The sequence below is a fragment of the Rhamphochromis sp. 'chilingali' genome (genome assembly GCF_963969265.1).
Source record: "Rhamphochromis sp. 'chilingali' genome assembly, chromosome: 11".
Lineage (NCBI taxonomy): Eukaryota > Metazoa > Chordata > Actinopteri > Cichliformes > Cichlidae > Rhamphochromis > Rhamphochromis sp. 'chilingali'.
Genome location: NC_137938.1, coordinates 23,836,938 through 23,859,311, shown reverse-complemented (window position 1 = coordinate 23,859,311; position 22,374 = coordinate 23,836,938). Strand labels below are relative to the sequence as shown.

The 22,374-nt window shown below is 41.5% G+C and overlaps 1 protein-coding gene across 2 annotated transcripts; it reads right to left on the bottom strand.

Moving 5' to 3' along the window:
- Positions 1–34: 34 nt before the first annotated feature.
- ttyh1 (tweety family member 1) lies at positions 35–22,241 on the bottom strand. Of its 2 annotated transcripts, none has more exons than XM_080895835.1 (15): positions 21,075–22,241; positions 16,920–17,084; positions 15,354–15,583; positions 12,543–12,654; positions 10,213–10,550; positions 8,513–8,608; positions 8,331–8,403; positions 6,914–6,989; positions 6,665–6,720; positions 6,280–6,372; positions 6,088–6,180; positions 5,861–6,000; positions 4,529–4,696; positions 2,628–2,706; positions 35–1,095 (listed from the first exon to the last, which is right to left on the bottom strand). In XM_080895835.1, the coding sequence occupies exons 2-15, from the start codon at positions 17,052–17,054 to the stop codon at positions 1,012–1,014; spliced, it is 1,773 nt and encodes a 590-aa protein (XP_080751961.1). In that variant the 5' UTR covers positions 17,055–17,084; positions 21,075–22,241; the 3' UTR covers positions 35–1,011. The 2 variants fall into 2 exon arrangements, with proteins under 2 accessions (XP_080751961.1, XP_080751962.1); XM_080895836.1 differs by having other exon boundaries at positions 4,636–4,696.
- Positions 22,242–22,374: the final 133 nt, after the last annotated feature.

The window sequence follows — 22,374 nt, the reverse complement described above, 5'->3', positions numbered from 1 at the left end:
TGTGTTGACATGAAGATGAGGACCAGTGTCGGGTTATTGAAGTTATTTTTATTTATATTAGACTCTCGAGTGTAAAAGGATGCCATTCAAAAGGAGCATTGATAACCATACAAACTCAATTCAAGGGTTAACGGGGTCAGAGAGGGAGGGATTCGATGAAATCTCACACCGGTACCATATATACACAAAAACTTCTTGGAGAGATCTCAGAAATCCAACGCTATACATAGTTATTATTGCTAGTTATGGTAGGGCTACTGCAGCACCAGTAGCAAGAATCATATTGCTATGTACCTGCTGTCATGGCATGGGATTTCTAGTTCTCCACCCTCAGCGATTGAGTGGCGGTTCTCCGTTCCATCATTAAAACAGAGTCACGGCAGCCCTCAAGTTTTTTTGATTTTTTTTGTTTTTTTTTAAAGAGCAAAGATTCATGATTATTCAGATATTACAGACAGTGAGAGATATACAGAGTACCATAAGGTAATACGAGGAAAATACAGAATCGCCACCTATAAAAAGTAATTAAAAAAAAAAAAAAAAAAAATCATACCAAGTGAAGGAACTGCATAACCATTCACAGAAAAAAATGTGTCTTGTTGCTACGTGCCAGTGCTTTTCTACAACAATATTTATATAAAAACTCGAAAATAAAGTGGTGGTACAGACACATTTAAGAATATAAAACTACAACGTAGTAACGTCAATACCATTCTGACTTGGCTCACCACAGTTTACACAGTTTGGACAAAAGGGAGGGAGGAATTTAGGCCAAGCACACTTGGTTTAAAGCATAACCAAGCAGCAGAATCACTGTCGGTTGTATCTTTTGCTTTTAATAATAATAATACTAGTAATAATGATAATACTCAGTGGTACTGACGTTACGCACTTTGACACCTAGCATTCATTTTATTTAGATTAGTTTCTTTTTCATTTCATTAAAGTGTCCATTCATAAGAAAACTAAACATTTTTTTTCTATACATTTCCTAACAAAAAATAATAATAATCAACGTGAATACAGGTTCCTCGAATGGGCGGGGTTGGGGTGTGATTGACTTCCCCCGTAACCAGTCAGCATGCTGGGAGAGTACTGCGCTTCCAGAGAACAGGACGGGGTTCAACAGACGAGAGGTCAAGATGGTCCGAAGTTTCAGGGAGTGAAAGTAAAAGAGAAAAAAAAAAAGTTTGTTATTCATTCATGTGAACATTGGCTCATCCAAAGCAGAACACGGCACCTATTACGCTCATTTAAAGCATCACCGTTTTATTTTCAGCTCTTTTAGCCTTTAGGCAGCTGATTTTGTCCTCTGGTATATATACGTGTGGCAGATTGGCTGGCCCTCAAACTGATGGTCTAAAGTAAATGTTGCTGTTTTACTTCATTCTTTCCTCAGAAGCAAACTAGACTATAAATCCAAATATGTTCTTTTTTATTTAGCAAAATCTTGACTGGCATTGTTCCCGGTGCATTTTACAGCATTTCTCAGAAGCTGAAGTCTGCCGAAACATCAAAGAATTGCTCAAGCTGTCATTATGAAAGTGAAAGCTTGCTCACTTGTTGAAATCGAGTCATACAGTCATGTACAAAGGAAAGCGTTCAAGTACCATGATAAACGTCAGTCAAGTAATAATAAAGCAGCTTGTAGAAGCACTTTTAACAGCTCTTTCTGCATGACTTTATTGTTCCCTCACATCATTATGGAGCCATTTTGCCCCACTCTTCTCCACATAATTTCAGTCAGGCCTAGGTCTGGATTTTGACCATGCACCACCCAGATTCTTTCGTTTTTTTCTGTTCATTCAGATGTGCTGCTGTGCTTGGGATCATTGTCCTGTTGCATGACAGAATTTGGGCCAAGCTTTAGCTGCCTGACAGATGGCCTCACATTTGACTCTGGAGTACATTGTTACACAGAGTTCAATGGTTGACTCTGTGTTTGGAAGGTGTCCAGGTCCTGTAGCTGCAAAATAAGCCCGTATCATGCCACCTGGACTTTCAACCCTATCTTACAGCTTTTGCCAGGAAGATGGAGTCTGATTTGAATTTTCAAAGAATTACTTTTGCTGTCATAAAATTGAAAGTCTGTTCACCTGTTAGAGCAAGGTTATATGATGGTAGAGATTGCAAGTCTGTACTCTGTGCGCTCTATAACTTAAGCTGAAACCTTGTTAAAACATTGTAAAACTGCTGAGCATGACTAACTTGTCGTGATCAAGGTCACTTAGTAGATTTTTGTGGCACCTTGATCTGCATCTCCTGGTCTTCCTTGACAGATAAAGGTGTTCAGGAGGTCACATATGAGGGGGAGACGCTATTAAAGTCATGCAGTGTCTCTGACAGTATCATAACCTGAAACTTTCCTATGTGCTTTAAAATAACCAGAAAAAACTTGTAAATTGGTTTTAGTTCATTTCCTTTCCCAGTGTTGATAGTTTTTGTTGTCAAAATGGACAAATGTTCTTCCTGATATGCTTTGCACTTTTTAAAGGTTTTAAACTGTTGAAGTAAAAGTGAATCACGTTAGTCCGTTTGCTACTCGTTATCAAAGCGAGCGTGAGCACTAACAGCAATGAAAAAAATGGCACAGAGTGCGATGGTGTCACAGGTACAGAGGAACTCACAGAGGGGGGTGGGGACTGCCTGTCAGTCAAGGGTAGGCTCTCATAGCCAGGGTTGCCATTGGAGGAAACGTTTGGAGTCCTGTATAGAGATAGAAAGAGACAAGGACAGAAGAGAGCGGGAGAAGACGAATAGAGGATAAAGAAGAGAGGGAAAGAAGGGGTGAGACACATTGAGACAGACAGAAGGGGGGTGGGGAGAGGACCGCAGGATGACGAGACCCACGGACAGGTAAAAGGAAAAAAGGAGAAAGAACGATTAGAGAAATAGTGCAGACAACACAGCACTCAGCAGAGCTATTAGTACTACTGGCACTCAGGCAGGACACTGTGAGCACCAGCAGCAGCTGTACAGTCCACTCCTGATGACTGGTGCACAACAGGATTTGCACAATAATCTGCAATTACAGGCATTTAGGACTGGGTATGAATCGCCAGCTGCATTTCAGCCGTTATGTTGCTTTGCTAATGAATTTGTTTATCTGCACGATAAAACCCAGAAAGCTTTTAAAGCAGTCCTGAGCTTCCATTTAAGAGGAGTGGACTGTATTTAGCTGAGTTTCTGAGTTTCTATGTATCTTTGTATTTGTGCGTTAATATCACATATGGAGTCAAGACGATCCACTGCATTAGGATAGTAAGTAAAATTAGTAGCACTAACTATACTTTGATTTTTGCATAAAGGAGTAAAGGGAGGGGGGTCAAAACAAAGTAAGATGAGAAAATTGAAGATATGCAGAGGACTAAAACAGCCAAAAACAAATATAAATAAGGAAGTAAATATATGAGTATAATAATAAAAAAAAAAGAAAAAGAAATGTAGACACCGATTAATTTACAAAATGCGACACAAATTGATGTTCATATTTCTATTATGTACTTTTCATTTATTTAACCAATTTAAAAAAACATGAATTTCTCTTGCATTTATACATTTGTTCATGCCTACATTTCTCTTAAATATTCCTTTTGTATAATCATTGATTTTCCGAGTAGTTTATTTACTTCTTTATGCTTATTTTATTTTGGCTGCTTTGGTCCTCCATATAGAGAGAACTAATCGGGAAGCAGGAGGAATTATGAAGAAAAAAAAAGGAGCAGGACAGAGAGAGAGAGATAATAATCTGAGGGGTTTGGACACCACAATGAGGTGAGAGATGAGAGTGATGCAGGAGGGTGTGTGTGGGAGGGGTTACCTATAGTCAACCTGAGCCTCACACCGCCGGAGTTTTTACGAGCGCATCCTCGTCAATGACACCCTGCCCCCCACCCAACACAGCAGCAGCGCACTGCTGTTTAGGAGACAGGACGCCATTTGAGACGAGATCTGTGAAATGACCGAGTGGCCTACGTCGTCTGTCCCGAAACACTCGACAGACGAATAGACAGACACACAGACAGACAGACCTCTGGAGTTGTGTCTGTTTCTCTGCCTACGCTGTAGTCCATAATGACCTGTCTGTGTGTCTGTCTGCAATGCATGTGCTTAACCTGACAGCTCTGTGGATTCAGCCTAATCCTGTGTGTGCATGTGTGTAAGGCAGGAGAGTTTGAACCTGGCTGACTGTCCTGCACTCATCAGTATAGCTATAACTGTGCTGTAATAATGTTCTGAAGGATTTCACACTTCAGCAAAAAGACTATGTGTCTGCACAAAAACAAAAACAGTGCTCCGCCAGTCTCTGAATTTACTCTTTTGTTTTATATTTTCTTGGACTTTTACAGTCTGGGGCTCGGGGGGAGACACCAGTGTAAAAAGCTTTTCATGGATCCAGATGTTGAAACAGAAACATCTGTTTCAGCAACTTCCTCCTCTTGTATTTAAAAAATAATAATTTTAGGGTGTGTGTGTGTGCGTTCTCTCTGTCTGTCTGTCTGTGTGTCTGTGTGTCTGTGTTACTCACGGGAGGGGCGGCGCGCTAGAAAAGGGGGGTGTCCACCCTGCCCCTGGGTAATTATAGAAGGGGGCCATGGCCCCTCGCTGAGACCCCGAGGACGTCTGTCTACGTGCCTGATGGGAAGTGAAGGGGTCCTCACTCTCGCTGTCTGAGTCTTCGTACTCCTCTGATTCACTGTCGGCGACCATGAAAGAGAGAAAAAGAGCAAAAATATGACGATACCAAGCTACTGGATTCTGTTTTGAATTTAAAAAGACATCTAATTCTCTCATCTTGCGATCATGAAGAACTTTAGAAGCATTTATGTCTTCTAGGCTGGACTACTGTGATTCGTTATTAGCAGGATGTCCTACAAACTCCCTGAAAAGCCTTTAGTTGATCCAAAAATGCTGCAGCGACAGTACTGACAGGGACTAGAAAGAGAGAGCATATTTCTCCCATATTGGCTTCTCCTCATTGACTCTCTGTTAAATCTAGAAAGGAATTTAAAATATTTCTCTCACATACAAGATCTTGAATAATCAGGCCCCATCTCATCTTAAAGACTTCATAGTACCGTGTCACTCTATTAGAGCACTTCGCTCTCAGCATGCAGGTTTACTTGTGGTTCCTGGAGTATTTAAAAGTTCAATGGGAGGCAGAGCCTTCAGCTTTCAGACCCCTGTTCTGTGGAACCAGCTCTCAGTTGGGATTCAGGAGACAGACCCTGTCTACTTTTATGGTTCTTAAAAGGGAGTTTTTCCTTCCCACTGTCGCCAAGTCCTTTCTAGCAGGGGGTTGTGTGACTGCTGGGGTTTTCTCTGTATCATTGTTCTTTACCTTACATTATAAAGCACCTCGAGGCAACTGATGCTGTGATTCGGTGCTATATAAATAAAACTGAACTGAATGGAATTGTAATAGGTAATGCTCCAAATGGATTTCATGTATTCAGAGAAAACCAGCTACCACTTCCACCATCCACCCACCCCTGCTCCTGTAGGCTTGCTAAGCACAAAAATACTAAACTGAACCTATCTGCACAAAAGTAAATAAATAAAAATCAGGTTTTATTTAGCAGGAGAATAAACTGCAAGATGTTTCATGCTTCAAATATTAAACAGCAATATCTGCTACAGAGAAACACTTCTAGAGGAAATGCATTACTAGGCAAAATAGGCAAAACTGAATGACAACACTGTGAATCAGACAAATGTAAATAACTTCTACTAAAGACCAGTTCTTAAAGACATAACAACAATGTCCTACTTTTACTTGTGCTTTCAGTGTCAGTATTTATACCCCACATTTCTATTGTGTTACACTGGAGACGTGCACTTTACTGATTTTTTTTCTCACCTGGGGAAGCTCCTCCAGGCACCAGGTAGAGAGCAGAGGATGGCAGTGAAGGCCAGAGCAGAGAGAAAAGAGTAAAGGGAGAGGTAGAGCAATCCCTCCATCCCATCATAGCACAGGCCTTTCAGTGAGTCAATGTAGTCCTAAAATAAAATGGCAGAAAAATACAGAAATGAATAAATGAGAACAGAGCAGCACAGTAGCGAGCAGTGCCGAGTTCTTCTGATCACCTTATTCAGACCCCGGCAGTTCAGTAGTGCCACCAGCTGATGAAAGTTGCCCTCTGTTGAGTTGAGTATCTGTTGAACATCCCTGAGTGATTTCTGCAACGACATAGAAATTCCAGAATGTGAGAAAACCACCGAGGAGGCGGTCCACATGCAGAAAATGTAGTATTTCATAAAAGTAAGTAGTGCACATACCTCAGCTTTGGGGAACTGTGTGAGAGCATTTCTGTCCAGACTGGAGAGATGTGTGTGAATGTTTGAGAGTGCCCTCTGTGACTGGGTCAGCAGCTAAAGCCAACAAGTCAATATAGTCAGTGGAAATCAGAGGTTTTATTTGGCATTGTTTCTCAAACATAACATTAATGTGCTGAGAGTGTAGCTACTTGTCGAGGGACTAAATAATTTAAGGACAGGACACGTAGCAACAGCTGTGCATCCTGTCCTCAGTTTTATTTTTCCCCTCCAACTGCCCTTCAGAAACTTTGACATACTATCTGCTCACTCCCTTTGAATCACTCTGGGTAAGAGAATCAGCAAATGCCTGCAAATGTAATACGCTGACTGGCAGAGGTGGCATTACCTGCTGGAATGGACTGTTCATGCGCCTGTTGCAGGTCAGGTAATAATCCAACACGTCTGGGTGGCCAACAAAACAGCAGTGTACAAAAGATCAATGCACAATAGGAAAAAATGCGGAAACAGTCATCTGTCATTATATTGGATTCTGCTAGCAAAAGCACATTTGGGGCAGGGGGTAAATCAAGTGCATGGCAGGCATGGAAAACAACTAGATTTTCCAGAAAGTGTTGCTCAGAGAGGGAATCTGTACCTGAGCTGGTCCCACTGTTGAAGTGGGTGGAGTTAAGGACAAACGCGTTTGGATCTGAGCAGAAGTCACTGAGAGCCTGGCGAGAGTGACGGGGAGAGTGAGAGAGGATGACAGGGAGGATAGCGAGAGTGAGGAAGAGGTGAGGTGGAAGAGAAATGATCAGATAGGAAAACATTTGTAGACACAGTGACCAACTGACATACTTGTCTCTACAGATAACTGACAGCATTGGACAACACAGCAGCAAATATCGACACCCCCCTCCTCCCACGCGCTCCTCTTCTGCTGTTAGATCACTCTTTCATTTAGCTTCTTTTTTAATATCATCTGTGTTTTTGAGGTTGGCGCACTTCGGTTCAGAGAGTGTACTCCCACAAACTCTCTCAGCCTGAGATCGCCCGACCAGAAGAGGGTGCAAGAGCCACACAGGGAGTCTGCTGACGGAATGAGAAAGCGACGATGTTGGCCAGAATAAGGTTGAGAGGCCCACAGCTGGCCTATTGTTTCCCTGTCAGTGACCAGGGACAGAGCAGCCCTGTGTGGACCCACAGGCCTTGGGACATCTCCCGGCAGCCCCACATGACACTGAGACTCTTAAACTGAGCAGCCATGCAGAAAAACACCCACCCTTTACTCTTTTTTCACACGCACACCAACAAAGTCTCCTCTTCAAAGAGAATGGGCGCTTTTAAAAGAGAAATAGTTCATATGGACAGCCCTCTGTTTTGGACATAAAAATGCTCTTTATGCTCTTTGTTGCTGGTAAATGTCACCATCTAAAACTGTGGCTCGACTGCTGATGATAACAAATGGCACATTGATGCATTTTCTATACAAGTGGAAAGTAGACCTTCAGGCAAACACTGTCCATTTAAAACTTTATTTTACAGTACAAATTTTTTTGTATGCTCACTGTAAAGACTTGTGGAGCCAAATGCCTTCGCAAGTTGACGGTTTCCCCACTCTCTGTCTCTCTCTATCACTTACTTCGGCTTGCTCTCGCTCTAAAAGTGATCTCAAGATGCACTCTCCTGCTCCTCCTCTCCCCTCCTCACTCTTGTTGAAAGCACTTCTCTATCTTTACTTCTTGAAGCCAACAACCCACACACTTGCAAACACACTTGCATGTAAAACACGCACTTTGCTGCATAAACACACTTTGTTCGCAAACGCACTTGTGCACACGCACATTGAATCTTTAATCTCTGCCCCATTTTCCTGCCTCCTTGGTCCTCTGCAATGACTGCAGCGTTCCCTAGGAGGCAGGTCTTTTCACAGTTTAGCACAATAGGCACAGAATTCACACATAAGCACATATATGCACATTACTTTGGCTTGCCATCAGGGGTCGGCCTCCTAAAGCTCTCTTCTCTCCGCTATAGCCAGCCTGTATCGCAGTTTTACTGAGTCTACTCACCACCACAGTGGCTGTCTCCAAACCCAGGGAGCCCCAGCTTAGGAAGAGGGCCAGCCAAGCCAGCACTGTCATCCTGTGGATGGGGGGGGGGACAGAAACTCTTCAACCAAGAGGACACCCATTGCCATCAATCCAGTTTTTGTGTGGTATGTGTCTAAAGATACAAATGTGTGTGTACTCACAGGATGAGCAGCCAACGGGCTTGTTTGGCGAGTCCCAGCAGGATGAACAGACAAACTATGAGGTCAAGGAGCAGCAGCAACACATAAGACAGCCACCTACAACACACACACATATTACTGTGTGTTAATTACAATATCAATCCTTGCTTAACAGCAACTTGACCAAAATTTTACTTAAAGTCCAATCAACATTTTTCTAATATGGGATATCCATCTATCCATCCACCCATATCTACCCATTTATACATTCATGTACCTACATCTGTCTATTTATATATCAATCTATCATCTTTCCATCCATCCATCCATAGATTCACACCCTACCTATCTACCCATGATCCACCCATCTATTTTCTATCCATCTATATACCTTTCTACATGTCTGTACATATCCATCACCATTTATCATCAATCCATACTTGCATACAAGCTACTTAATAGAAAACATCACATCTTACTATCATAGCACAACTGCTATGTTGTGCCCATTAATCCCACAGTTTCTGAAAGCAAATTTCTGTTTTCTTAGGTTTTTTTTTAGTAGCAATTGCAATGTTTTTATGGATTTTGAATCCTCTGGCCATGATGAGTTTGCCTCAACAATGGGGGGATAAATGCGGCAGCAGTGTTTACAACTAGAAAAAACCATGTGGAAATGTTTTTTTTATCTTCCTGGTAAAGTAATTATGCTTTATGAACTTGTTTACTTGCGATGGAGCTAGTTGCATTTAATATCTAGTTTTTAATTTAAAAGTCCTGGTTTTACTGGGGACATGAATTATAAGTTGATCAAGAAATAAATAAAAGTGATTTTCACTTTTATTTGACCAATTTTTGAGGGCGAAAGAAAAATGCTCTTTGAAAAATAAAATATAATAATTTAACCAATGTATGTGTCTTTTCCCCAAATCACCAACGGGCAGATCTGATCACATTTTGATTCTTCCGCCTGATCTTGGATAAACATTCAGTCACCAGCAATTGTTCCCAGAATCAAAACTGCTGCCTGTGTAAAATGAGTCAGGAGGAGCTTGAACTTTCCTTCCCCTCTCCCTGCAACAAGGGAACAATCTGCTTTGTTTATGAGGACATTATTATTACTTGACTGACGTTATTTATCTAAGCTAGGATATACTTGTTAGCTTTTATTTATCAACTGAAATGTTTCCAATATGGAATATAAAAGCAGCCCGTCAACATAACATAACTGGGGGGGAAATGGCATTACATCAACAAGCACATCTTAATAAACATGCAACATTTATGAGGGGCTGGGGCAGGACGTCTGGCAGCCTCTCACAGCATCGTAGGAATAAGAGTGTGGCTGTGTTTGCAGACAGCTTGTACATGTGGAAGTTTGTAAGGCAAAGAGGTTTTTGCAGAAATACATAAACACCTTCCGACCCTGACAAGGTAACCTGAAAGGTAGCTGTTAATTTCTATTTTTAAAGCACTGGGTATAAATCTCATGGGCTTTTCTAACTGTAACAAATAATTCTCTCATAAACAAGTAAAAAAAAACAACCAAAAGCTCACATTGTCACATTATCTCAGGCTGTAAAAGCACTAGTTTGGTATTTGAACTGGTGTAAGAACTGCTTCTTTTCACCCCGTGAAAATGCTGCATGAATAATAGATCAGTCATTCAAACTGATAAACTGTATTATTAATTTATATTATCCTGAACTGTCCAGCCTTACCTGTAGTCCTCATTGACCATCAGTGTGTTGGCCGCCCAGCCAGGTGAGAAGGGGCTGGCCATTAAGCCGCTGTTAGGCACCACTGTAGGCGCCACAGAGGGCGGTACCGGGGTCAGAGGCGTGATGGACGCCCCGCTGATACCGCTGTCATTCCCCAGCCCAGTGTCAATGCTGGACCGAGCCAGGGAGATGGAGGAGAGGAGGTTGATGACGTTCTCAGATAACCTCCGGCAGTTCCGCGTCGAAACCAGGAAGGGTTTGCTGCCAGTAAATAACTCCTCCATCGAGGCCAGTGGTCCAGAGATAGACAGCTGAAGTCCAGTAATTGTGTCTGAAATCTTGAGGGAGGAAGGAGGAATGTGAGGGGAGTAAAGTAGGACTGAAACCACAAAGTGAGCTTGATGATGCTCATAGGGTCATAAAATCCTGGTGTAGGAAACAGAGAGCTAAAGATGTTGGACATCCTCGGCGCCTCAGAATGGCTCTCATAGTCTATAATGCAAATTTACACTTATCAAACTTCTGAATACTTCACTACTTCTCATATGTGTTTGCTATCTTTATGTCTCTGTCTCCATATTTTAAGGTCTTTTCGGGACGGTTGTGGTTTTCATCCCGTTAGCAGTGATACGCTGCAGAAGTTGGAGTTTAATTTGGAGACCGTGCTGCTCTTTCATCATCCTTATCCTTACCTAATGTTTTTGGGACGTCATCTTGCTGTAGGGTGAACTGATGCCCCAGCCTTACTTTACAAAAGCACTACTTCCTGCAGTACAGTACTGCCCTAATAAAGAATGAAACATCACATCAACATAGTTTATCCCTAAAAGTCTTTGTGCAAAGGTTGAGGCAACTGTAGGAATAGTTTGCATTATGTTTCTAGTGGTGGAGGAAAGCTGTCATGTAAAACGATTAGTGATTCGCAAAAAAGAGTTTTTAAAGTTACTGCAGAAATTTGATTTTTTTTTTTTTATTAATTATTGAATCAATTACTTTGTATTCTCTAACATCCCCACTTTGGTCTCATCCAAAGGACATTGTTCCACGAGTCTTGTGGTTTGTTGAGATTCAACTTTGCAAACCTAACCTCATGAAAAGACTTTCTACTGCAACCCTCCAAACAAGCCACACCTGTGCAGTCTTTTTCTAATTGTACTACCACCAACTTCAACATTTAACATGCTATCTGATGCCTGTAGAGTCTGAGATATAGCTCTTTGGGGGTGTTGTAGTTTCTCTGATCATGCAGTGATTCTGAGCCTGGAGGTAATTTGGGAAACAAACCTGAATTCATAAACAAACCTGAATTCTCCAATTTGAGGAAAACTCAGTTTTATTTTTTAACCAAAATCAACAGATTTTGTAAGCCTTGAAACTTCGCTTCACTTTTGCAAAACGTTTTAATTTTGAGGTTCAATTCAGGGTTTCTTTTTTTCAGTAGTAAAATATGGCCAAATATTATTCCACTGATCATATCAATCATCACTAGAAACACTGCTTATAAAGAATAATTCGTTGAAGGTTAGGAGTAGATTGAATAAAGTATCTTTCTCTTAACTTTTTTCACTACTTCTCTAAACAATTTCAAGTGTGTAATTATTAGAAGTGTGGTCGATTGTCTCATTTTTTGTACCACATATTGTATGTATATTTTTTCCATATCTTCCTACAGTTTCTCAGGTGTTAGTTTAAGAGCTGATGTAACTCTTCATGTATATTCTTTGCATCATGCAGTGGTATTTCTCATGCAATGCAGCAAATCTGCTTTACAGAGAGTAATCTGTTCTCTCATGTAAACATAAATCTGCACTCTCACACCACGTTATTGCACTGTGCACTACACTATTCATTTAAATGGATTGCTTTTTTTTAATGTAATAGTTTATTTAAGTATTTAACTCCTTGTTTCAATTGACCTTATTTTTTCAGCTTTGTTGAGTTTCTTTCTTTTATGCAGTTAGCCATGCTGTGTTGTATTGAACTATAAAATGCAATTTAATGTACTTATTAAAGTAATTTTGTTATAGGCTTTCAATTGAGCCAACATTTACAATGAATAGAGTATATCTTCTCTAATTCATGTGTAATATGCACAGATTTGCTGGCCTGTGCCATTTAGTAGTTTGACACATAAACCACTGTCTGACCACAGAGATCAATGAAGCAGAAGTTTGTATCTGATTTTCTTTCCCTCTCTGCAGACCTGATGAACAAATTCAGCCCATCTGTCTTCCTCTCTCTCACACTCTGTCTCTCTCTCTCACACACACACACAGTCATACAGGGTAGATACTTTGCATGACATTTTACTTGCAGAGAGCACCACTCACCAGCAAATCGATGGAAGCTAGCGTATAATTGGCTGTGAGAAGAGACGAGGTCAACTGATACATCCCATCATTAGCCTCACTGTTGCCATAGAAACCGATGCCTATGGCAACACTGCGTGAGAGGGGGGGGGGGGGGGAACATGAAAACATTGTGGGAGGGTGACAGGGAGAGAGAAAGAGGGGGACAGGAGAACAGATAGCAGAGGCATAAATGTAATGTTTAATTCAGCGTGGATGTACATTTTAAATGAATGTGACAGGAGGAGATAGAGCTGGTGAGGATGTCATATGTGCGCTCTGGGTGAGCATACCATCAGTGGTGAGCAGGGGATGGAATAAACAGTTGATGGGAGAAAAAAGATGACTCACAGCATCGGCAAGGAAAATATTCAAAATGTAAAACATAGCGACGTGTTTACACATTTCTCTGTTATTCAAATATTCAGATTAAGGCCCAGGCCAGATGTTCATCAAATCCCCTCAAACCCAAGAGGAATGGTATGACCCAATCTCCCACAAAGTATGTGACCCAGATTAGAAAGCGGAGGGGGGGGGGGGAAGAAGGAATGTGCGCCTGTGTCTGTGTGTGCTTTGCATTTCAAACTGTCAAACCTAAATGCTGTCTAATGCAGCTGCATTTTAAAAATGACACACGCTTGTTTCATACTGGAGGCTAAAGGTTACCATCTGGAGAAAACAGGAGGACAATAAATATTTGTTAACAGTAAACCGCAGCACAATTTCTTCATTCAGTCCAGCACAGAGAGCCTTATTGAGCATCAGAGGAGACGATGACTATGACATCACATTATGCTCCATAAGGGGGAGACACGAACCAACTCAAACACCTACAGTCTGCATGTGCTGAAATCATTAAAGCAGCCGAAATCAAATCGGCAGCACATTATTTCCTGTGATGTAGTCTCAGTGTATATAACTAGGCAGGCAATGGACTGGAATATAATAACAAGTGCTGCTGAAGCTTTAAATGGCACTATAATTTTCTTATGCAGCTGGGATGGAGCTTCAGACTTAAAATGTCTGATGGGGAGCAGAGCTTACTCTGAGTGACTCACACTTCCGTTAAACTGCAGTGCTTTGGACAGATGTCAGGCAGCAATTTTGTGCAATATACAGTGAACACAATGTACTGACTTGATGACTGCATGGTCACCGGAGCTGCAGGGAACACCGGTGGGTAAATGACTGCTGTACCGTAGGTGGGAGAGCTGAGATCATCCACAAACACACTTTAATGCCAAAACACACACAGCTAACAGTGCAATTGTTGCCCTGTGGTTGGGAAACAGCAACGTCACATGACTGTCAGCTGCTGTCTGGGCCAGTCTTTATTATAAACACATCAGTGACTGAGTGAGAGACGGAAAGAACACATGACGATGGAGATGATGGAGGTGACAGCTTGTGATTCACAGCTTCACTGCTGTTGGAAAGCAAAGTACATTTAATACAATAAGTTTAATTCCACGGGGAGCTTCATTGCAGTTTTCTAGTTTATTTTATCATATTTAAGGCAATTTGATATACTGCATAGAAGTGGATGTTTTCCCTACAAATTGAGGCCAATGCACAAGCACTATAAATCTGCATTGTTTCTGATGGCCTGCAGGAGGCGATCTACGTGGCAGCAGCCCAATATTATTTAAGACTGTGAGAATATTACCCTAATTCTAAATTAATTTAACACCTCAGGAACTTTCCTGACAACTTTATGGTCTCAATAGATATTTTCAAGTCTTCTTTAATAGAGCATGATTACAAATTATGGTCAAATTCACAGTTAAATAGGCAATGAATCAGAGAGTGGTTTACTGTTGGAGTGGCTGATAGGATATCCTAGCGTGTGTTTATAATTAAATAGCTGTGAAATTGTTTTTTGCATTCTTTAGTCTTAAAAAGCTTTGGGTTCATGATGGTTAAAACATTATGGTTTAAAAACCAAAAGAAATATTACAGATTAATTCTGGTTTGACCCAAGTGTGCTGATCTATATACTATCAACACAGATTTAACTTCAAGTATAATTTCCATCCTGCTGTATTTTTAGATGGTTGAAAAACATGTTTTAGACTCCATAAACGTATCGATGAAATGTACAAAGCAGTTATGTGTTTTTATCTCCAATTATAATTAAAAAGTAGAGTTAACTGTTGTGAATTATTTCTCTCTAAAATGTAGTTAATGAAAAATTATGATGCATCAAAAATGAATGAATGACTATGTAGGTATGCAACTTGGCTCTGTGCAATTATTTGATGTAAATTAAATATTGGATGGATGGATGGATGGATGGATGGATGGATGGATGGGTATAGATGAAAGAAGAGGGATAGGCAGACAGGTGCATGGATGATGACTAACCCATATCAATAAAGATGTGGTTTGATATCCATTAAAATAGTTTCTGGGTTTTTCAAAGGTAGCTGCAAAGGCAGAGACCACCCTCACTCTGACAGAAACTGTTTAGTTCGAAAAGAGCTTCAAGGGTTACTCTGAAGCATTCAGGAGGTAAAGAGCTAAAGGGAAGGTGCCCTGAGATAAAATTACTTTTTCAATGAGAGGATGAACTGGAGGGCTGCACCAAGGCCCAGTTTTTGATAGATATTGGTTTGAGCTGTGACTGATGCAAACTGACTCTAGAGGAGTCTATAGATAAAAAATAATGAGCCAGAAATGAGTGTGATTGGTTCTGTTTGAGAAAAACATCTGAATACTTCTTCAACTACTGCCAAAAGGCGTCGTGTGTACATTTGCCAGGAAGTACAGTAACGTCTAAAAACTCTTTCTCACCAGCAGAGCGTGACAGCCGCCACCGCCACCCACGTGACACAGCAGATTCCCCGCCCCTTCTTCCCACTGTAACCGTGACCCGTGCTGCCATCCTCATCCTCCTCCTCTTCTTCTGATCCTTCGTTCCGGTCACCACGGTGACAGCAGCAGTAGTGTATGAGGAAGGAGAGAACCACCAATAGGGAGATAACAAGAGCGATGGCTGATAAACTGGACAAAACCAGCAAAGTCTGAAAAAAGGAAGAGGAGGGGGAAAATATCAGAGGATGAGTCAGTGAATATAAAAAAAAGAAAAGAAAAATGGCACTTTGATTCCATTTTTACAAGAATACTGACTAATCCTGTTAAATTTCAGTGCTTGTCAGATTGTCCTGCCTCCACTAACAGCAGGAGATGGTTATAAAAAAGGTGTGAGGATATAAATCAAGGATACAGACACATATAATGCATACCCCACAGGATTAATGCAACTTGTTTCAAAGATTTTTACCCCTGAATGCCCATCAGTCTGTGCACCCTGCTGGATTCTAATGTCACTGAGCCATTTCAGCCTTTTGCTTTTCATCAGGCTTCACGTCATGAAATCAACACAGCTGAAGCCACATATCAGCCACATATCTACAGTATTATCCTCCATCCATCTGCCCCATTCCTCCACCTTCCCTCCATTCTCACCTCATGTCCTCTGAAGCCCGTCCCCTTCGCTCCACTCCCCCAATCCCTCTTTCCCCACGTTCTCACTCGTTCCCACTCTCTTTCTCTCCCCCCTCTCTTTCTTTCTATCCACACCACTGAATCTCTATTAATAATCTGTGACCTACTTAAATACATTCACTGCCAGTCTCTCTCGTTCCCACTCTCACTCACTCACTTTGCCTTCCCTCTCTCTGTCTCTCTCGCTCTCTCTCTCTGCCCGGCTTTCTATTCGGAAAACCTCCTTGCATTACTCATTCCCTCTCTCTGAGCACTTTCAGTTTCTTTTGTCTTTCTGTTCTGCAGGATAATTTGAGTCCCCCCCCTCCACCTCCTCTTTGTACCGCAGAGAAGTCACAAACACTGTGAGACATGGCTAGCTGGAGCGCTTGCATGAGCGCTTGCTGGAAGAGAGGGATGAACCTTGCATTTTACAGCACAAACAGGACCATGAGCACAATAGCAGCTGTGGAAACCTTCCAGCGGGTTCCCGCCATGTTGAATATCTTGCACTACCTGATACCAAATTGCATAAAATAGCTCCAATCGGTATGGTTCAAAAGGAGGATTAAAGCATCAAAAATCAAGGTATAGAAATGAGGAATGACAAGATCTGACATACTGCACCAATAATTATGCTTTTAAAGGCCTGTAAATGCCATTATCATATTGCTACAGGTTGCTCTGACATGTAGAAATTTGTGGAACAATTTATAGCCCAATGTGCCACAAGTTGTAGTAAAATATCAATTGTATCTGCAACTGCAAATTGAGTAACAGGGCTGTAATTATTATGCGATCTGGCACCTCAGGCTGGACAGCCACAGCACAGCATGTGGTTACAGTGTGGCACGAGTGGCAGGTGTCGGTTACCTGCTGGTACTCCCAGCTGACAGGGACAAAGACGTTGTCCCTCATCTGCATGGAGAAGTCCAGCCGGGGCAGGGCGTGACATATTCTCACCCACAGCGAAGGGTTATAGCTGGGTACCGTAGTCATGGTAGCCATTTTCTGCTGCCACCAGTCCCCTCCTCCACCCTATAGGAGGCAAGAAAGAGGGGTCAGAATAACCAGGATGTGAAGAATGGAAGAGAGGAAAGAGGTTCAGGAGGGATGAAGGTCTTCCTGAGCACAAGGTGAAGCTGAGAGGAAAGAGAGGTTACTATTAATGTCTTCAAGCATCATTTGCAGGTGATAACTAGACTTCATGACAAACAATTGCCTGAGATGAGTAGAAAACTCGATCAGTCCAAAGCAGCTGTGATTCCAAGCTGTGACACAATCAGTCTCAGCATCCGAGATATTCTACTTTTTTTAAAGAAACGTATGTTTCTGGTGTTGCTTTTGCTTAAGGTGCCTCATCGTTTGTGTTGCTCTTAATTACCTCCTAACCATTGCTCTTATTGGTTTTTAATTGTTGCAGTTTTATTACACTTTTATAATTTTGTTGATTAGTTTTTAAGCTTTGCTAAAGATTTTTAAAATGTTACTATTTTGTTGGCAACTTTCCCTTTTTTACCTTTTATCTTTAAGTTTAAAACATTGTTTTGTTAGTTTCACTGGTCTATTGATCAAATTAAATGTTAAATAATTCCATTAATACATGATCAGGAGATCTTTCTGTGTTTTATAACATCTTAAACTGGTGGGATTAAATAAATGTGTACTTCCTCCCACTAGTTTTTTTGATCTGTAACAGTTGAAGCAATATTGAAATGCATTAGCTTTAATATGTATAGCATTTTTTTCTCTTCTTTTCTTTGCTAAATAAACTTTGAATATTGTTTACATGATCGAAATAAATTAAGAAAAAAAAAAACTTAAAATATGTGGAGTTTTGTGACAAAAATATTTAGAGATGAAATCAAATTTTCTTAATTTTTTTGCCTAGTTGCAAAGAAAGAGATCTTTCATAGGGCCAACTGGCAGTTGTTTGGTTAGCCACAGACCACATGGGCATAAATTCGGTCAGCGCTGACTCCCTGGTTCAATATCTGGCAGACTAGACTTTCATGCATACTGACTCTCTTTCCTCACATTTATTTTGTCTCTCTCCACTTGTAATATTGAATAAAGTATAAAATACGATCAAAAAGCAAATACAATTAGATTTAAATGCACTGACTTAAAGAAATATAGATAACATTGTTATTTATGCCATTCCTTTCTCTAATATAATGAATAGTAGTATGTGACAAGCCTCTGCATGCAGGGAACGTATAGTTCGGGGTCTCTAAAGTGTGTTTTCTGGAGTACAAAGTAAAGAAAAACCGCAGACAAGGTACAGTGAAGGCTATGAAAGAGAAAAGGCTGCACAATTCTTGACCATCTCCCCCACTGTTCAGCGCATCTTACTAAAGCTGGTCAAGGGGAGGGGGTGAAAGTAGGGTAAATACAAAGGGCAAATCCGGTTAGCTAAAACACACACTGGAATACTCATTACAATAAAGGAGCAGAGATGGAACAGAGGGCAAGACAGAGTCTGGTAGGCTTCTGATACCGGCTGCCCAGATTAAGAGACCGTCAGAGCTTTACTGTTCGACAAAGGAGCATTTTTAGGCGGCAGGAGAGACAACCATTCACAACAACAGCACTGTCACTTAAATATAGAGGCTATACAGAGCAGCTCAATGCTGATATCACAGACCGATACAACTCTGCCTCTAATCACTATTCAATAACAAAAGAGACCCTGAACTGATGGCCTGTGTTGGATTTCTATGTTTTAAAGCCACTGTGATTTGTCCAGTAGCTTCAGCTAGCACAATGTTCTACTTAAGAGAGACTTTTTTCACTCTCCCTATTGAGTCACCCACACAGTGGCTCTGGTTCTTACAAGCCACTGCACATAACTGTACTAAATACTGTGCGTGATAAAAGTTTGGATTTTGCCACATGTCACATTCAAAGCCCGAACAGTTTGGCCATTCAGATTTTTGCGGCCCAGAACGAGTTAACGGCTCACCCACGGGGCAGACAGGGCTTCTCTAAGCCCATTACAATAAGCCTGTTCACCTTAATGGTTCCAGCAGCCCAACTGTCACAAATCAAATCACAGCCAACACTCCATTTCCCTTATTAAAACTGTGCTGAACATAATGGTTCACACACTGTGAGAACTACATCCATCCAACACAAATCAGCAGTGTAAACAGACTTCTGTAGTAAGTCATCCAGTATTACGTTTCCTACTGTACCATTTATCTTAAGTGTGTTTATTAGGTTATCTATATTGAAGCATGTCTATGAGATGCATTTATCAGACTGTGAGGGTAAAAGCTCTTTGAGATCCATAACAAGTAAAGGACTAATTCAACATCAAAGGAGAACCTGATGAGAAGTGGGTCAGCGTGGAAAAGCACTTCCTTTGACGAACAACAATGCAGTGAATGTCACTGTGAGGCCCATCAGTGGTAACAGAAGCAGAAAACCTCACATAAATGCCATTGCTGAATAGTTAATGGTAAAGAGATATGAGTCAATAGCCTGAGAGCGCAGCTATCTGGATCAATTCATGCACAAAATTAAGCCGGTCAGGGTGAGAGAAAGAGGAAATGCACAGTTATGATAGATGTCTGGTCAAAGTTCAGGTAGGATTCTGCTGCAACCCAAAAAGTAGAGGAACACCTAACGAGGCGCTGATGGAAGTTTAACGGGAAGGGGTGGGGGGTGGTTACAGTCCAGGAGGAGCTCCAGTTACTCAGCAGTTGTCATAGATAAAAACCCTCAAGTTGACATGATGTTTCCTGCCAGCTTGTTATTATGCCAGCTACCATTGCGTAACTGAAGGCAAATAAATGTGATTTTAGGCACAGTTGGTGGAGAGAAAAGATGAAAAAAGGAGAAGGAAAGAACACGAAAGACAATGAAAGAGATGGAGGAAAACCACAGATTCTCACCATGGCTCTGAGCTCTGAGAGATAACTAACTAACTAACTAAATAAATAAAAAGAAAACAAAGCAGGAGAACAAATGTGTTGTCTTCTGTCTGTGCAGAGCTCAGAAAACACAGATGATGTAGTCAGTTGGTTTATACAAGACTCCATGATGTCTGAATTTTTTTAAAAAAGGGCCATTTTGTGAGGCAGCTAATGGGAATAAGGCTGAAGCATCTTCTGTCAGCTGAATTTAGGATCATCTTTAGCACGAGGAAAATCATTCTGCACCTTTTCTTTTTTTTTATGAGGCTACATCTCTTTGAATCACAAGATATAAATAATGCTGTTGGCTTGCTGCTGGAACTATGCTCGTTTGCAGTCTGGGCTCATAAAACCTGTTATCGTTCACATAACAGCCTGTGCGTGGAGCTTCTTAAAACCAACCTTGATAACCAGAATTTATGAGACAACATTAAAAAAAAAAACCTCTTGACACTTCATCAGCCAGAAGAAATTCAGTAACATCTCTGTATAGTTGAATCTCTCGCCCATGTAAAAGCCGAGGGACAGTCAAACCTCAAAATAAATTTCTACCTCACATCTATGTTCAAAATTAATGTTCAGCTGCAACAATGAACCTTCAAAGTCAGCTGACCGAAGGTAAGCGAGTGCAGCTCGTACTCAGAAAGTCAGTGCAAATCAAAGCTGTGATGTGTGCGAGGGGTCCAGCATGGCATGAAGTTGAGGGTGAGACAGTTTGTTCCCACTGATGACAGTAAATCATCCTGCAGATGGTGAAAATCATGAAAAAAGATAAGCTCCAAGTCATATGAAACTCCAATTAGGTGGAAAAAACATTGGATTTCCCTGAGAAACTGCAATAAAACTCATTACAGCATTTTCACATTACTCTGATAGGCAGCAGACCCATATTAAGTGTCATGGTTGGAAAAGATAAGCATGGATCTCCTTTGGCAACACAGTCTAATGGTGTCATGATCATCCATTAATCATATTTGCCAAGATAAGCGTGAGCCCAAATTGGGAAAACACTGTGATTTGGCGTAATGTACATTTTTAATTGGCCAATCTCTGCATGTACATCAGCAATTAAGCCAGTAATCGGCAAAGAGAGGGGTCAGTCTCTTACCTCTGTCGGTTGTGTTGGGAGGTTTCTCTCTCCTTCTGTCTCTTCTCTCTGCCGGCGTCCGTGAAATATTTAACCACTCAGAGAGGTATACTGCCAGCCATCACTGCCTGATGCTCTTGAGAAAACATCATCCTGAAAAAATGGCTTGGAGACATGCCAAAAATATGACAAAAAGCACAAAAATGAAGACGGCAATTCTGGTAGTTATTTAAATATTAAATGGCCGAGAAGTGTCTGGTCGTCTGATGACAGTAGAGAGGTGCTTGTGTTGATGGATGGGAGAGGATCTCTGAGTGAGCGCGAGTGAGTGAGAGTGGGAGAGAGTGAGATAGATGGAGAGAGGGAGAGAGAGAGAGAGAGAGAAAGGGGGATTAAGATTGAGGAGACACCCCTAAGGGACTCTTTATCGTTGCACTGTAGCCCTTCATAGCCTAACACCCGAGTGACTTCACAACACCGCAGTGACACGATATTACCCAAAGATAATTAATCTGTTAACGCGGATTAGCGGAGTCTAACCCCTCGCTGACTTCATAGCTGGGGCGCACTTCTAATGCCGACCACCACCAACATCAACCTGACCAATCTCTCTCCAGAGCACCAGACTGAACCCTGACCAGATTAACAAGAGAAAGAGTAAAAATGCAAAGCTGCCGGCCAACTGTGTGCACTAAACAAATCAGGAAAAAGAGATTTTTAGAAATCCACTCACACGCTGGATACACAATAGTGAACTCCTCTCTCAGTCTGATGAGGGCTAATGAGAGGAAGAGATGCACAGAAAAATGGGGGAAGAGAGGCACACTGAGAAGAAAACGGGGAGTGGGAGATGCAGAGAAAGGCAACATGAAATACTGAGTAGAAGAAAAAAAAAAAGTGGGTTCCCAGGGAGTGATGCTGAGAGAAAGAGGGAGGGAGCCAGAGATGGAGTGAACAATGAACAGAGAGGGGCAAAGCAGCATGCAATGGATTTGTAGGCAAAACCAGTTTTCAGCGGAGGCTGCAGGACAACATCAACAGTGATTCAGAGACTGGGAGGCAGCGGAGAATGTGCAACAACGTGACACAAGTGATGGGAGTGCACGGATGGAGATGTTCAGTTGGGTCGCGGGTGGGGGGGATTGGACTGAGAAAATGCAAATTGACGACATAATGTTGCAGCGAGAACGAGTTAAAAAAAAAAAAAAAAAAAAAAGAGTACGGTGTTGTCTGCCACTGGAGTAAGGGGGGCAGAAGCAGGCGAGCAAAGAGGGAGGGGGCGGCGTTAGTTTTTCTGTGTCACTGAAAAAGAGTGGGGGAA